The 17,306-nt window shown below is 49.4% G+C and overlaps 2 protein-coding genes across 7 annotated transcripts; one reads left to right on the top strand and one right to left on the bottom strand.

The window, feature by feature from the left end:
• Positions 1-955: 955 nt before the first annotated feature.
• Positions 956-4,187, bottom strand: CCDC87 (coiled-coil domain containing 87). Its single transcript, XM_072790008.1, has one exon. It carries the CDS (start codon positions 4,134-4,136, stop codon positions 1,515-1,517), a length of 2,622 nt encoding a protein of 873 aa, XP_072646109.1. The 5' UTR covers positions 4,137-4,187; the 3' UTR covers positions 956-1,514.
• CCS (copper chaperone for superoxide dismutase) lies at positions 3,964-15,572 on the top strand. 6 transcript variants are annotated; one of them, XM_072790009.1, is made up of 9 exons: positions 4,273-4,443; positions 4,768-4,862; positions 8,141-8,181; positions 9,949-10,086; positions 10,304-10,481; positions 11,025-11,085; positions 14,883-14,960; positions 15,037-15,140; positions 15,257-15,572. In XM_072790009.1, the coding sequence occupies exons 1-9, from the start codon at positions 4,405-4,407 to the stop codon at positions 15,408-15,410; spliced, it is 888 nt and encodes a 295-aa protein (XP_072646110.1). In that variant the 5' UTR covers positions 4,273-4,404; the 3' UTR covers positions 15,411-15,572. The 6 variants fall into 6 exon arrangements, with proteins under 6 accessions (XP_072646113.1, XP_072646111.1, XP_072646110.1 ...); XM_072790012.1 differs by lacking the exons at positions 4,273-4,443; positions 8,141-8,181 and adding an exon at positions 3,964-4,094 and having other exon boundaries at positions 4,790-4,862; XM_072790010.1 differs by lacking the exon at positions 8,141-8,181 and having other exon boundaries at positions 4,257-4,443; positions 4,790-4,862.
• The last annotated feature ends 1,734 nt before the right edge of the window (positions 15,573-17,306 follow it).

Consider the following 17,306-nt stretch of genomic DNA (forward strand, 5'->3'; position numbering starts at 1 on the left):
TGAAAAGCACTTTATAGGGGATGCCTGGGTAGTTCAGTGGTTGAGCGTCTGCCTTCAGCTCGGGGGATGATACTGGAGTCTTGGGATAGAGTCCCGCATCAGGCTCCCTGCATGAAGCCTCCTTCTCCCTCTGCCTGGGTCTCTGCCTCTCTCTCTCTCTGTCTCTTATGAATAAATAAAATCTTAAAAAAAAAAGCACTTTATAAACTTCACCTCTCCCCCTTGCTCTGCCCCACCCGCACTGTTCACCTTGCTTTTCTGAAACACTCCAGGCACCTGCCTTCCATAGAGCTTTATAGCAGGTGTCAAGGAAGGAATCCCCAGTGTCCACGGGTCTTGCTTCTTTCCTCCATCAAGCCTTTGCTCAAACCTTCCCTTCTCAGAGAGGCCTGCACTGACCATCCTAATTAAAACTATATCCCTCAGCCTTTGTTTCCTTTCCCTACTCTTTTTGTCTACAGTACTTATTACCTTCTAACATTTTATTATTCAGCATGCTTAGGTACTATGTCTATGGTTTATGGTCTGTTTCTCCTGAGTAATGAAGATGTTTATGAGGGGTAGAGATCTTTGTTTTGTTCAGTGATATAAATCAAACATAATTTACGTAGTAGGTGTTCAATTAAGTATTTGCTGAATTAGGGAATGGAAAATACACAAGAACTGGTGACAATTGCTTCCCCCAGGGAGGGGAACTGGGATGTGTGAGGTAGAGATGGGAAGAAGACTTCCTTTTCAGTATATATCCTTGTATTCTTTGTACCATGTGCTTATGTTAACTTGTAAAAATATAATACAAATTTTTAGCTCTACCAACAGGATCCAAGAAGTGGAAGTGAGAGCCTGGACCTAACTCCTTCATCTTATGATGGTCCAGGTACAGAGCAGTTAGGTAATTTGTCTGAGGTTACAAAGCCAGGATTTAAATCCATATCTCCTAACTCCAGAGCCTTAGTTTTTTTTTTTTTTTTTTTTTTTTTTTTTTTTTAATGAGAGAGAGAGACAGGGACACAGAGACACAGAGACGCAGGCAGAGGGAGCAGGCTCCATGCAGGAAGCCCCATGCGGGACTTGATCCTGGGACCTCAGGACCACGCCCTGGGCCGAAGGCAGGTGCTAAACCGCTGAGCCACCCAGGTGTCCCTAGAGCCTTAGCTCTTAAGCATCATGCCATAGAACCTCTTGATTTGGGACTCTAATCAGCCAATTTAAATGTAGTTGATAAATGCTAAACTGAGGTGTTTCAAAGGTGAAGGTTTGCCTCTGACATTTCCCATTACAATAAACTACAGATGGTCTCAGTTTTTTGGATGTATGAGATTTTGGCTACATTGTGCATGGCTTGAAATAAATGGCAATATTGGGCTTCTGGGCTTGGAGATTCTTTTATGAGAACTTTACAGTCAAAATAAAGTATTAATCTTAGCCGTTGGTAGTTGGAGGCACAATGTTCCTGAATCCTGCAATCCCAGATAATTTGTCTTCTAAAGTAGTCAAGAGGTCTGAAGGATCTGCTAGGTGTTTGGGGGTGAGGGAGGGATTTGAAGGCACAGAGTAATAGGAGTATTCCCAGGAGTTATTGAAGGCTGGATGCTGAGCTTCTTGAACAGCCCTGGCTGGTGGGAGGCCTTCTGACCCTGTGTCAGGTGGTGGACCCGTTGCTGCTGCTGTAGCCAGTACAGCATCTCCACCTTGTCATGCTTCATCTTATCCAGGTATCGCCGCCCCTTGAAGGTCACTGGCTCACCAAAGATTAATTCAATTTCCTTCAGGAGGGAAACCAAAGGAGCCTGCACCAGATTGATCTTCCTGTGTAGACGGTTGCGGAACTGATTCTCCTCCAGGAAGCTACCCAGGCCCATGTTAGTCTTTTGGAAGAAGCGGTTGGGGTCAGAAGCTTGTCGCTCAAACAATTCTAGTCTCCCCAGCAACATTTCCCGCAGCTGAATGGGCTTCAGGACTTGCTCCCAGGCACTCACTAATGAAGGCAGCTGACTCAGACGGGCATTGGAGCTGTACTTGATGACCATGTCTAGCCGGTCCTTGTCAGGGACCTCAAGCATGGACCACAGGTGCTCCAGACGCTTCTGCAGGTTCAGGATTTTGTAAGGTTCTCCCAGGAGGCTGGTCCTCTTAATTCCTAGCCTGTGCCTTAGCACTGTGTTCCAATCCCACTCTCCTGGCACAAAGTCTGGCTCTTCATCTTCCAGCAAGGGAGGTGGGTATTGAATCTTTAGGGACTCTCTGACAGGGCCTATGGCCTCCCCAGGACCTTCCTCTTCATACATTTGGAAGATGACATGGAGAAAATCTGTCTCCTGGTTGGTGAGGTACTTGAAATAGTCACCCACAGACAGGGTGGTTTTCCACCAGTTCATCCATGAGGCTTTGTTTGACCACTTCTCCCAGCCTTTGTTTGCTTGGAGTGATGTGAGGGAGATTATCTTCTCAGAGGAGGGCTGTAAAATGTTTGTTCTCTGGGAATAAAATCCTGCTAACTTGGGATTGATGACGCGATACTGTTTTTCTTGATGTAGCAAGGCTGAGGACAGGAAGGTCGACCAGTCTTTATTGGCTGCAGGCTCAACCAGGGGTCCCTGGTCAAAAGAGAAGTGGTCAGGAGAGACACGGCTCATCAGCTCCTTGTAGACCTCACTGATGTTATTGCCAACAAAGCAACCAATATCCATTTCCTCGATAAGTTTGGGTTCTAGTTCACCAGCCAGGTGGTTGTATAGGACTCCGGCCCCATCAACATGGAAGGAATCCAAAAAGTTTCTCTCAGAGACCTGCACAGCAGCTGCCTGAACCACAGCCTGATTCTTTAGCTTCAAACTAACAGTCACTGGCTGTGGTTGAAGTGGAATGGATTTGAGGCATTGGGGGCCCCACTGCCCAGTGGCTTCTTCCTCTTCAAGGCTTTTTAACGTTCTCTGCAGTTCCTGCATGTGATGTGCTGCAGCTGGGCGGCGGGTCAGGGCTCCCAGGAGCAGGGGCAGGCCCGAATCCAATGGTAAGTATTGAGTCCTCTCCAATTTCATGTTCTTTATCATCTGCTTCAGGTCTTCAGCCACCATGTCCCCTGCCAGCTCTGTTTTGCTTCCTGGAACCAGAACCAACGGGGTTATGGGGCGAGAGGGGAGTGGAGGAAGGCCCAGCTCATCTGCCAGCTTCCAGCCCTCACGTAGGGAGGGCATGGATTGGCCTCTCTGTTGTTGGGAGTAGAAGGGCAAGTGGGAAGAGGTGGAGGGAGCCTGGCTGGCGGGAGTCACAGAGTATTTGGGAAGTGACACAATCTGTGTGGAACTGAAGTCGCTTTCTCTTTTCTTCTGCATGGAGGACAGCCACTGGAGAGGCTTTTTCCTCTTCAGCTGGGGGATAGACTTCACTTCCTTCACTGGATCCAGTTCAGGCTCATTGAGAAACTCCCGTGGGCGGCTAAGTTGGATGAGGTAGTTTAGGTTGAGGTTGCAGCTTGGTGCTTGGGCGAAGCTGGTGCTGTGAAGCCATTGAAAAGGGAAAAGCTTGAAAGCCCCAGTAGGGCCTACTGGGCGCAGCTTATGCATGCCACCGTGGGCCTGTTCTATCTTCAGTAGGGTGAGGAAGTCGGCAAACAGGGAACGGTAGACCTCAGGACTGGTAAGAAAGATTGTGCAGTCCCTGGCGAGGCCGGCGGTCAAACGCGTGAGTGTGGCTGACTCAGTGAAGACTCCGCTGGTGGTGGACATGGTCTTCAGCAGGTGCAGGTATCGTAAGAAGAGCTGCTCGCTGCTGAGCAGTACGTATACCTGGAGCCGCTTCCGCAGTCTCTGGTTGTCCAAATGGCTCAGACTAGGTTCAGTGGGAGGCTCCTGCCAGCTGCACTTTAACTCGTTCAGGATGACCTCAATGAAACGGAGTCGGCCTTTGGTAGGCACGCGCACCGACCGCCCACTGTTGGCCAGCCGCTTGGCCACTTGACGGCACAGCGACGCCACCGTCAGCCGTGAGACTGGCAACGGCAACAGCATCGGGGCCTCCGGCGGGAGGGGCTTCTGAGATTCTGGGCACGTCGCCTTGCGGGGGAAGAGCGACAGCGGACACAGCAACCGGTGGTAAAACCGCTGGAGGTCGGGTTCCGGTTCGGTGGGCTCCATCTTTGCGCGGCGCGGGAGGGCTGAGTCAAAGAAGCCAAGAGGTTACTAAGGCAACCAGGCGCCGGATGGTCCGAGTGCGCCTGCGCAGCCAGTGCCTCCCTCCCAAAGAGTGACGTAAGAGGGGAGGGCCTGACGTGCGCGCGCACCAGGAGGCTGAGCAAAGTGTGGCTTCCGAAGCTCCGCCTCCCCGCGACGGAGTTAGGGGTTTGCCCGGCGCTACCTCAGCGCCGCGGCAGTTCAGGTCCTCGGGCCGGTGACGGGGTCCGGGATGGCTTCGGACTCCGAGGACCGCGGGACCGCCTGCACGGTGAGGGTCGAGGCCTCGTGTGGGAGCCTCTCTGGGCAGAGAGCCTCGGCCCCTAGGATGATTGTTAACGCAGGAAAAAGGGAAGGAGTAGGCACCTGGGGCGGGGCCTGGGGCCTCCGCGGGAAAGGGTGCGAGATTAGCAGAGTCCTTGGCCTTAACTTTGGGGAGTTGGGGGATTGGACCTGGAACGATCACGACTGATAATGAGGGCACTTGAGAATGGGTCACGTGAGAAAGATTTGCCCTCTCCAGGCTTTTTGGGGTGGTCATAGGGGAGATGAAACAGGGTCACGCAAAGTAGGGGGTCCCCTCGACTCTCATCAGCCTGTCCCTGCCGGCCTTGCAGCTGGAGTTCACAGTGCAGATGACCTGTCAGAGCTGCGTGGACGCGGTGCGCACGTCCCTGCAAGGGGTGGCAGGTAAGAGCCAAAAACTTGTGCAGACAGTCTGGAAGCCTCTAGAAGGAGCGGCAAATCTCTTAGAACAACGCCACTCTCGTTTACAGATGTAGAAATTGAAACCCAGAGATAGAAAGGAATGTCCTCAGAGTCACAAAGGGACCCAGAGGCAGAGTCTAGATCTCAAGCCTGCCTTGCCAGCGCTCTCTACAGGCTCTGACACACTGGGACCTCTCCGGCACCCAGGGAGTGAGGAGCTAGGCTGAGTATAGAAAGCCCCACCTACAGAGGGAGTTCCCGGATAGCAAGCAGCTTTTGCTTGCGAAACAGCATAATCTTGACAAAGCAAACAGCAGCCCTGGCCATGTTCCATCCTAGGCAGCTCCCAATTCTTATAAGCCAGCTAACTGGTCTGGAGGTGACCTTGCACAATCAGAAATAACTGAGAAGGCAGAACTACCAGCATGGCACTGGGAATTGGCCTCCTTTGATTCCGTTAAATATTTGTCCAGGCCTTCAGCAGGTATGGACTATAGACTGAGGGCTTTTTAGGGAGAAGGGTTCACAGGTGTTTCAGACACAGTCCCTGCCCTCAGGTGACGATGAGCATGCAAGCATTGCTCATGGAAGAGCAGTTCTTGAAGGATATGAGATGAGATAGGTTCTAAGCTGGGACAGTGGTGGCACTTGTCCAGTACAAGGGAGCAGTAGTGGATAAAGGTATGTGCCCTAGAGTCAGACTGCATTGAAATCCCTTCTTTGCCACTTAATGGTGCTTAGATTTCTTTCTTTCTCTCTCTCTCTCTCTCTTTTTTTTTTTTTTTTTTTTTTTTTTTGGTGCTTAGATTTCATGCATGTTGCTATTTTTTGCCTTTTTCTTCAGTGTTTAAATGGGCATGATAATGGAAGCTACTCTGGAGGATTGTCATGAAGCGTGAGTTGGTTAATATGTGTGTAAAGCACTTTAGAAACTTCTTTGGCATGTAGTGAGAGCTCACTAAATTTTAGAAATTATGAGGAAGGACTATAGGTAGCAGTCTGGGCAGAGGCATTTGGGGACAGATTTTGAAGCAGAGAGAGACAGACAGAGATTTGCCCTCTCCAGGAGGCCTGGGACTTTGGGGAAGAGGGTTCCTACTCTTCTAGGAATAAATGGGAGTTGCTCCCAGCCCAAGGCAAACTTCGTTGAACTCTTATCACTCAGCTTAGAGTTCCCTGTGGCCTTATGTTTTCTTTCTTACCGGGCTTTGAGCTAAGCAAGGGCTGGCCTGACCACACTCTACACAAGCCACCCTGAACCTTGCTCACCTAGGCAGAGCCAGCCTTTTTCTTGGTTCAGATGCAGTTCTAGAGTTCAGGAAGTGCACAGCTCCTTGCAACTACAAGGAGCTGCCCCATGGGTCCCTCTCACTGGAGGAGCAAAGAATCAGCTCCTAGGAGACCCTAGAACAGGAACCCACCTGTGTGGAAATCAGTCCATCAGAAAGTCTTGTCTTATCTGCTGTATATATACAATATACTCAGAATTTAGCCTCTCTTTTTCCATACTTTGGCCTTCACATAAATCCAAGCCACCTTACTTCTTCCTGACCCACACGAGAACCTCATCTGTGGGCTTCCCATTGCCTCTGTTGCCTCCTCCAATTGTTTTTCCATATAAAAGCTAATGTGATTTTTAAAATCATACCTTAGATTATATCACTGCCCTGCTCATTTAAGGTTTTAATAACCCTCTGAAGTAGGTAGTATTATCTCCATTTACAGATGAGGTAACTGAATAGAAAACTCAACAGAAAGATTGAGTAACTTGTCTAAGGCTATACAGCTTGTATGTGACAGACTCTGTGTGACATACTCATGATTTCAACTCCAGAGTCCACACTGTACATTGTGCCTTTTCCCAGTGGCCTCCCATTGCATTAAAATTAAAATGCAGATTCTTTCCCTTTGGGCTTTGTTTGCCTAGTCTCCGCTTATAGCTTCCTCTCTTACTATTCTGTTTACTCCCTGCTTTAGTCACACTGCCCTTCTCTTAGAACATGTCAGTGCTGTTCCCTCTGCTGGAATGCCCTTACCTTACATTCAGGTTTTTGCTTAGAAGCTCAGAGAGACCTTCTTTGACCAGCCTATGTGGGGGCCCCATTTGTTTCCTAACCCTATTTCATCGATCACACCTTTCAGTATTTGAACCTTTTTTTTTTTTTTCCTTTTTAAAGATTTTATTTATTTATTCATGAGAGACAGAGAGAGGCAGAGACATAGGCAGAGGGAGAAGCAGGCTCTTCTGGGGAGCCTGAACCCGGGATCATGACCTGAGCCAAAGGCAGATGCTCAACCACTGAGCCACCCAGGTGCCCCTTTGAACCTCTCTTGTGTGTATATTTGACTTTTGTATTTCTACATCAGAGTACATACTATTTCATAGGGCAGAGATGTTGCCTGACTTGTCTACTCTGCTTCCACTGCCTGGAACATGGCATGTGATGGGTACTTAGTGTATGCTTGTTTTTTTTTTTTTTTTATTTTTTTTTTTTAGTGTATGCTTGTTAAATGAGGTGAGCAAGCAAAGTTTCTCATACTGTGTGGTTCACTGGGCCTTGGGAGCCCCTGAAAATCAGCCTTGGGGGTTCAAGCTTACTTTCTTGGGGCAAAGGGACTGAGTGTCAGTTTTTGGGTTGGACAGGCTGCCTTCCAAACTTTGTGACCTCAAGCCAGGTGTGTCACCCTCTCACCTCATTCCTCACCTGCCAGATGAGAACCATATCATCACCCTGATGTGTGTAAGGCAGAGCACAGCTCTTGGCATCTCCTGGAGGGTCAGACCAACAAGAGTTCCCCCATCATCCTCTCTTTACCCTTTTTGCAGCCACCAACATCCAGAGGTATCCCTACGTTGACCCAGAGCTCCCAATGCTGCATCGGTTGCCTGGTGGCTCAAGATAAAATTTTGTGTGAAGTGAGGTTGGATAACATGGAGGGTTTTCGTCTCACAGAATCACCCTGTACTTGCCGGAGACGGGCTATGTGTGTTAATCTGATGTCTTACAGATTCTGCCCCTCCCCCAACAGTATCACTGCTGCTGCAGGGGATCTGAAGAAACAAGCCTGTGGAAGCTTTTGTAACCATATACCAGATATTCCTGTCTTTCAGATGCCACCTGCCCCTAATAGCATTTCCCAGTTTTGCCTTGTTTTAAGCCAGAAGAAATCCGAACCTTTCCCATACCTTGGGGATTGTTATTCCAGTCTCTGCCTGGTGGTTAATCCAGGCATAGTCTGGCTCCTCTGTTGCTCTACAGGGTAAAGCCCAAGGGAGCCATGGGCAGTCTAGAAGGCAAAGGTAAGACCATTTCATGCTGTTGACATGGTGCCCTATAGAACGGAACACTACACTGACTGTTGGTGATGCCTTCATCTTTGGTTTCCCTCCCCCGTATTCTTTTTTTTTTTTTTTAAGATTTATTTATTCATTCATGAGAGACACAGAGAGATAGAGAGGCAGAGACACAGGCAGAGGGAGAAGCAGGCTCTTTGCAGGAGCCCAATGTGGGACTTGATCCCGGGTCTCCCAGGATCAGGCCCTGGGCTGAAGGCGGCGCTAAACTGCTGAGCCACGGAGGCATCCCAAATGCATGCTGGGCATGGAAGAGGCCAGGGTCATGGAGGAGGCCAGGGTCAGGAAAAGCACTGGTCCTTGTGCTCAGGGAGCTAGCAGGCTTGATGGCCCTCAAAGGTGAGCATGTGTCAGAATCATCCTGACGTCTGTGGGCACACAGGTTGACATCGGGGATTTGGAGGGCAATTGAGACATGTAACTTTTGAACCTGACCTTTGCGGAGCACACGGGGCCCCTGCACTCACAGAGGGTTGTCATTATTACAGCATGAGTTACTCGGGGAAGAGGAAGCTTCTATAGGAGGGCACAGGAGGGGTCCCAACCAGCCTGGAGGGTAGGGGCTGCTTTTCAGGGTGAGCAGGATCTGGGTAGGCTCCAGAGCTAGGCTGCCTGAGATGATTTCCAGTTCCACAATTTACCACACTGTGCCTTTGAGCAAGGTTCTTAAATCTCTCTCTGCCTCAATTTTCTCATCTGTAATATAGGGACAGTAGTACCCACCTCACAGGTTTACTTGGGTGTCTAATGAGCTAATATGGGTAAAGTGCAAAAAAGCCCCCAGTGCACATGCAGTAGATGTTAGCTCTCATGATGATGGGGATAGCTCAGCCCTCCCTGTTTTGGATGTGCGTAACAGCATTATTGGCATATAATTCAAATATAAAATATATCCATTTTAAGTGTAGAATTCAGTGGTGGTTAAAATGTTCAGAGTTGTGCAGCCATCACCCCTATCACTTGTACATTTCAGCCCCTCACCTGTGTTGGACATTGCATCCACAAAGGCATCATGTAATATGTGGTCTTTTGTGAGTGGCACTCACTTAAAATCATATTTTCAGAGTGCTTCCCTGTGGTAGCATTACGAGCAGTTCATTCCCTATCTTTTTATGGCTGAGAAATAATGGATACACATTTTCTTTATCCTTTTATCAGTTGAATTTGGGTTATTTTCACCTTTTGGCTATCATGAATAATGGACTGTTTTATTATTTTTTTAAAGACTTTATCTATTTACAGAGAAAGATAGCATAAGCAGGGGGAACAGGAGAGGGAGAGAGAGAAGCAGGCTCCCCGCTGAACAGGGAGCCCAATGTGGGGCTCCATTCCAGGACCCTGGGATCATGACCTGAGCCAAGATGCTTCACTGACTGAGCCACCCAGGCGCCCCAATAATGGACTATTCATTGATGGCCCACTTTTATAAAAATATCTTAAAATAATTATCTATGTTTCTTAGTATGGGACATGATAAGGAAAAACAATAATCCTGGGGGTAAGGTGGCCTTCTCCTCCTTTTATTTATAAAGATACAGGCTCAGAGAGGTTGAGGGCCTCACACACCCAGAATGCGACTTCTGAGCTTGCCTCTAGCCACAGGAAGGTTGGCGAAGATGAGAATGGGAAATTAAACATTCTGTACCTCTCTTCTCCGCTCCCAGCACAGGGGTGTCGGCCCTCTGCTGCCTTTTCCCCTCTCTTTCCCTCCAGGCATCCAGAGTGTTAAAGTGCAGTTGGAAAACCAGATGGTCCTGGTGCAGACCACCCTGCCCAGCCAAGAGGTGCAGGCCCTTCTGGAAAGCACAGGGCGGCAGGCAGTACTCAAGGGCATGGGCAGTGGCCTCCTGCGTGAGTAGCTACTCTGGTCCTGGCCTGGGCCTCTCTGGGAGGGAGGTGGCCTGGAGCTGGTACACATCTAAACTATAGGATTTGGGGACTTGGGGTTTGAGTGGTTTTGGGGAAGGCATGAAAGTTATGCAGAGCTCTCTCCTTGCTCTTTCTGAGCTGATGAAGGTGTGGGGCTAGCTGAGGTGGCGAGCCAGCCTGGGTATCTGATACCTTGCAGAGAATCTGGGAGCAGCAGTTGCCATTCTGGAGGGCCCTGGTCCCGTGCAAGGGGTGGTGCGCTTCCTACAGCTGACCCCTGAACGCTGCCTCATCGAGGGGACTATCGATGGCCTGGAGCCTGGGCTGCATGGACTCCATGTCCATCAGTTTGGAGACCTCACCGGGAACTGCAACAGGTGAGTCATACGTAACTTCCCCTATGGCGTCTTCATCCCTGTACTCGTGCACCCAAGATTCAGCCACCTGCACACACTTTGATGCTTGGTCCTCATGGGTACTGTGATGCACATATATGTTGGCCCTGTCTATAGACGAGGAAACTGAGGCTTAGAGGGTTCAATGACTTGTCAGAGGCCCCAAGGCATATAAATGGTGGGGTGGGATTTGAACTCAAATCTGACCTTCATGCTCCTGCTCATAGCCACTTTATTGCCTCTGAGGTGGAAGCAACTCATAGACACAGAAGGGCTGGTCCCCGTGTCACAGTGTTTGTCGTGCTGTGATGCAGTTTGTTGCTTACTCATCTGTGTCTCCCCTGAAAGCTTATTGAGGGCAGGACCCACATCTGATTCTTCTTCATGCCCTCAACCTAAAACCTGGCGCAGAGCGAGTCTGTTTGTTGAGTGAGTGAATGAAATAAATATAGTTAAAGTGAGAGAGTGGGTCAGCTGACCTAGGAGCCAGTGTCTTCCTGCCTACCTGCTACCTTTTCTTCTTAGCTGCGGGGACCACTTTAACCCTGATGGAGCATCTCACGGGGGCCCTAAGGACTCTGACCGGGTAAGTAACCATCTGGGTGAGGCTTAGGCTACTACAAGAGGGCCCCAAGCCTCAGGCAGGGGAGGCCATTCCTAGGGCCTTAGCATGAGATTCCTTTTCAGTGAGGTCCTCTCGCTTTATTTTGTTCTGTTTAAAAACATTAACCCTTTCTGTGGTCATGGCCTGCCCCCTAGGGACTCACAGTCCTGTGGGGAAGATCCCTGAGAACCCTGTGGTTGCAGGGCAGTGAGATGATCCTTGCAGGAGCCTGCAGGGAGCCCAGAGTAAGCAGTGACCCAGCCTGAGCCCAAGCACATGGGCAGTGGGAGAAAGCTTCCTGGAGAAGCTGAAGGTGTGGAAGTGGAAGATCTTATCTGAACTAAAAAAAAGGCAGTTCCTGATGGTACAGCTCCTGGCCTGGAGTTTCACTTTTCACCAGAGAATTGTTTCCCTGTCAGCAGTGAGTTGCATGCTGCCTTGGTTTTTGCTTCTCTGAGTACTACTTGTTCTGTTACTTCACATTTTGCTGTACGGTGACTCAGTGCTTTCCTTAGGTAAACTTAGTTACTTTTAATGTTTTGATCCATCACAGAATGTTTCAAATGTTCCAAAGTACAGAAACTTGTCCCAAATTCCTGTGTCCCTATCACCCACTTTCTTTCTTTCTTTATTGTTTTTTTTAAAAAATATTTTATTTATTTATTCATGAGAGTCTCACAGAGAGAGAGGCAGAGACACAGGCAGAGGGAGAAGCAGGCTCCATGCAGGGAGCCCGATGTGGGACTCGATCCAAGGTCTCCAGGATCAGACCCCGGGCTGAACCACTATCACCCACTTTCAACAGTGACCCAACTTATGGCCAATCCTGTCTCATCTATACCTCCTGCCTTTCTCTACTATTATTTTAAAGCAAATCAAGATAACATTTCATGTAATTAAGGTAGAGGGTTTTTTGACAAGAAACCCAGTATTGCCACAGAGAATGGAAAACCAGGACTTGTAGCCATAAGAGCAGGCTCATTTTAAAGTGGAGGCCAGGAATCCCTGGGTGGCGCAGTGGTTTGGCGCCTGCCTTTGGCCCAGGGCGCGATCCTGGAAACCCGGGATCGAATCCCACGTCAGGCTCCTGGTGCATGGAGCCTGCTTCTCCCTCTGCCTGTGTCTCTGCCCCTCTCTCTCTCTGTGTGTGACTATCATAAATAAAATAAAAAAAAAAAATAAAGTGGAGGCCAAATAAATGGTAGTAGAGTTCTGTATTTTGGCCTGCAAGGTCTGGGGATTAAGGAAGGCCCTCATTGTCGTTGTCATTTTGTCATTGTCATCGTCTTCTTCTCCTTCTCCTCCTTCTCCTTTTAAGATTTATTTATTTATTTGAGAGAGAGAGAGAGAATGAGCACAGGGGAGGGGCAGAGGGAGAGAGAGAATCTCCAGCAGACTCCCTGCTGGGCACCGAACCCACGACCCTGAGATCATGACCTGAGCCCCCAAAACCGAGAGTCGGATGCTGAACTGACTGAGCCACCCAGGCGCCCCTGTGGTACATGTTTCTTACTTCATGTGCCTGATTTTTTTTGGACTTTTGATAGCTCTGTTACATTGCCAATGGTCAGAAGTTTGACTCCTTTCCCCTCTCACCCTGGGAAGTTGGAGAAGGGTTTTTGTTGGGTCCCCTGTGCAGTGCTGTGTTTGTACTCAGTGTAACAATTTATTGCTATGCGTCAAGTTACTCCAAACTTGGGGTTTTAAAACAACAAGAATTCATCTCAGTTTGCTCTGGAGCAGGAACCTGGATGCAGCATAGCTGGGGGCCCTTTGCTTAGGGTCACTGTAATCAAGGTGTTGGCTGGGGCTGCAGTCATCTCAAGGCTCATGTTGCGGTTGGCAGGCCTCAAGTCCTCTCTGGCTGTTGGCCAGGGACATCAGTCCTTTGGCACATGGGCCTCTTCATAGGGTGGCTCACAACATAGCAGCTAGTTTTCCCTCATAGCAAGTGCATGAGAGAGGGCATCTAAGACTGAGCCAAACTGTTCTCTTTTTGTAGCCTAGTCTAACAAGTGACACTAGGTCCAGCCCACCCTCAGTGGAGGAGCACACAAGGATGTAAATACAGGGAAGGTGCATCGTGGAGGCTGTTGTCCTCATGGAGCCCTGAAAGGTGCTGCACAGAAATTAAGCAGGTGAAGAACAGAGAGTGAGAATGTCAGGCACAGCAGAGAAAACTCCTTAGGCAGAGCCCCTGAGGCATGAACCAGCAAGGAGCATTCAGGAACTGGTAGCACTGTGTCTCTTATGCAGTAGAGATCAGAAAGGTAAGAGACTGCCTTGCCATCTGTGCCTTGGCCTGCTGTGGCCTGGGCCCCTCTCGGGGCAAAAAACTAGAAGGGGCTGGAGCCAGCTGCTCTACTGTCCCCAAGTCCTTGACAGGGGTAGAGTAACATCTGGACTGTCAAGGCCACCTGTGATGGCTGACAAGTTCCTTTGGGATTTCTCCATCTGTTTTTGCCCAGTTGGAAGTGAATTCAGCGTGGGGATTTACGCCAGAGCCTGGTTGTCCCTTTGCACATCTAAATAGTCTCCAAGCCGCCTTCTCTTCTCTTGCCTCCCCCCCAGTCCTGCCTATTCATGCACTGTGCTAGAGGGATTGCTCCAAAGCACAGAGTAACCATGGGATGCCCCTGTCCACAGCCGTTTTTGGTTCCCCAGTGCCGGAGGATAAATAGGCCCAGCCCAGCCTCTTGGTGTGACATTCAGGGCCCTGCGGTCCAGTTCCATCTGTCCTAGTGCAGGGGAGGGAATAGACCATTCTCTTGGGTCACTCCTCTGAGCCACACTGCCAGGCTGCTCACTCCCTCAGCACAGTCCTCAAGATGTTCCTCAAGGCTCAGTATCGCCTCCCCTGCCTTGATCTTTCTACCATAAAGGCTACCAATGCAGGGTAACAAAATGCCAGGTGTAAGCAACAGATTTCTCTCTGGAAAACAAGATGTGGCGCTTCTTGCCGCTTCTCAGCCCCATCACATAGGGGCATCACCCATGTGCATCAGCCCACACTGGTACAGGCACTTGTTTCTGCCTAAAATATCCAATCAGAGACTATTTATTTGCACAGATGTGGGTCTCTGTGACATTCCAGTAAGATCCAGTCATCAGAAAACCTACTTACTGCTATACTTAGTGTGCATTTCATAATCACTGGTCTGTTCTATGTCTATCTCCCCACCACGCTTCCAGCTCCTTGAGGGTGGAGACTGCATGTGCTCCTGACCCCCGTGCCAGTGGAGTAGGTCTGATGTACAAGATGCTCAGTAGATGTGTTAGGACATTTTGTATTACTTTAAAAGGGGGAAGGGAGAACAGAGGCTGAGCCAGCTTCTAGGGGGTGGGACAGGTCCCCTGCTCCTTGTGTTTCTTTCTGTTCCTGGAGGCTAGGAGTCAGGGAGGGATGCTGGCTGCTTCCTGTGGTCAGGAAGCCAAGTCTAGCCAACTTAAGCCCAGGGGAATTGTAGACTGCCAAGGGTTAGTGTCAACAAGAGGTTGGAGAACTGAGCTAGCTTCTGAGGCTGAGATGCAGGGAGGGCAATAGCCTTGCAGGGGAAACAGTCTGGTCCAGTGGGCATGATTTCCTAGGAAGGGTATTGCTGTCCAGGATTTCAGTTCCTGGGCCCGTTCCTTGTGTCCTAGGCCATCCCTTTATCCTACCACACTGTACCCAGAGGAAGACATTGATATTTGGGGGAAGGGGAATTAGATCCTGGGAAGCTAGAAGTCAGCAGCTGTGTCTCACGTGGCCCTCTTCTCTCCCTTGGGTCTCATTGCAGCACCGTGGGGACCTGGGGAATGTCCATGCTGGCACTGATGGCCGAGCCATCTTCAGGATAGAGGATGAGCAGCTGAAGGTAAGCTGGAAAAAAAAAAAAAGTGGGGACCTCTCCTAACAGATCCACTATCTGAGGCTGTTTTCTGCCCTCATAGGTATGGGATGTGATTGGCCGAAGCCTGGTCATCGATGAAGGAGAAGATGATCTGGGCCTGGGTGGCCATCCCTTATCCAAGGTCACAGGAAACTCAGGAGAGAGGTACGTGATGCCACCTGCAGCAGGAGGCTCTGCTCTGCCAATGTGGTGCATGGGCAACTCCAGGGGAGCCCAAATCAGTGCCCAGAGCCCACTCCTGACCACACATTCTTCCTCAGGTTGGCCTGTGGCATCATCGCACGCTCTGCTGGCCTTTTCCAGAACCCTAAGCAGATCTGCTCCTGTGATGGCCTTACCATCTGGGAGGAGCGAGGCCGGCCCATTGCTGGTGAGGGACGAAAGGAGCCAGCCAAGCCCCCTGCCCACCTCTGAACATGGCCTCAGCTTCGGGTTTGTTCTCCCAGCTGTGCACTGTCTACTTCCAGAGAGAGGGGAGGGAGGCCCTGCTTGCCCAGTCCTAGGAGGACTTGGGTACAGGGTGTGAAGGTTGCTGTGATGTTCCCTTGCAAATTAAAGTTTTATTTTCCTACAGAACTTTGGGTTTTGTCCGTGTCCCAATGTCCCTCTATGGGCTTTGTGAACACAGGCCTTCTGCTTCTCCTGTTCTTGTGAGCCACCTTTTGGCTTTGGAGCCAAACAAAACTGGATTCAAATCTGTGTACCTACTGAGGGCAACCTCCTCATCAAGGTCACAGGCAAGGACACAGCACTCATATCTCTGCCAGAGAAGATCCTGTTTTAGTTTCTCCCTGTGGTTGGGCCTGTAATATGGGAATATGGGAGCTGCAGGTGGCCCTCTTCTCCCTGCCTTGTCAACTGAGTATCAGAAAACACCTGTCTGCTGAGAAGAGGGAAGAGGCAGATGCTCAGGGGGAATCTAAGAGTTGTTTGATAATGTCAGATGCCCCAGAGAGCCCACTCTGGGCCTTTCCTGTGGCTAGCCACTCCCTGACCTGGGGTTTAAGAGGCACTCCTCGATTTTCCTAGTGCATCCCCTCCTCCTGCTTTTAAAATTAATTTGGCTTTAGTTGATTTTTTTTCTTATTCTTAATAATCTTAATTAATTTAATACATAAAGTGTTCAGTGCAGGACTTGGCACACAGGAAGTTAAGGGAACAGTGGCTCTGCTTCTGAGGCCAAATGGGGCTCCTGGAGGCTGCCCCAGCTAAGCCCCCCTCTCCAGGGATGGCTGGTATCCAGGGACTAATGTGTGGGGCCAAGGATTCTGGGCCTCCCCACTTACCATTTTGTGCCCCCGTCCTGACCCTCCGCTGGACTTTGCTATGCTTGCTCATCCATGACAAAACTGCTTTTATAACCCAGTGGGCTGTCAGAATACAAAGTTTGCCACTTACTTTGTCTGCTTGGAATCTGGCAGGTGATTTTACAGATAGCTGGCCTTGCTAAGATGTGCCTGGCTCTGCTCCCATTCCATAAGCCTTGTCTGGGTCTCCCTGCAGGCTGCTGGCTCTGCATCTAGCCCTAGCCCTTGGACCCTGCTCTTTCTTGCCAAGCCTATACTGGTTGCTTTCCAGCTCCCTTGATTCCTGGGAACCAAACCCCTTTTAAGCATAGGGCCTGGGCTGTCTCCCCCAGATCAGTACAGGAACTCCTCTTGGACTCTGCCCAGAGCCAGCCCCTGACCTTCTGTCACCTGAGTCTGGAATGATAGCTGGGTTTAACCCTTTTATGGCCAAACCTCTTATCAAACCCCACCACTCTGTTTCCACATTCCCATTAGCTTTTCTCTCTTTTAAACTCTTGACTGTGTAATTTTTGTTTTTTAAGATTTTATTTTTAAGTTATCTCTCCACACAATGTTGGGCTTGAACTTACAGCCCCAAGATCAAGAGTCCCATGCTCCACCGATTGAGCCAGCCAGGTGCCCTTTAACTGTGTAGTTTTTAAACTTTGGTTTTAAACCACAGAACACTGTTCAAACATCTTGAAGGCCCAGCTGTGAACCAAATGTGGAACTGCAGCCAGAGATGTCTAGCCCTGATTAAGGACTTCCCAAAAGTCCTGGGCTCCTGGGAGCATAGTTTGAAAAGCTTTGCCAAGTTCAGTCATTTTTGTGTTGTCTTTCAATCTCTGCCATGTCCACAAACCCATTTGTGCTGTCATTTTCCAAATACTTAAAATTTATTCACTTTTAAAACTAATTAAAAATGAAATTTTTATGATATTAGCTAACCCATATAACGATTATTAGAGTGTGGGGCTCTTTTCTGAACACTATGTGCAGTGATTTATGTAATCCTCAAGAT

The sequence above is a fragment of the Canis lupus genome, chromosome 21 (assembly GCF_048164855.1).
Source record: "Canis lupus baileyi chromosome 21, mCanLup2.hap1, whole genome shotgun sequence".
Taxonomy (NCBI): Eukaryota; Metazoa; Chordata; class Mammalia; order Carnivora; family Canidae; genus Canis; species Canis lupus.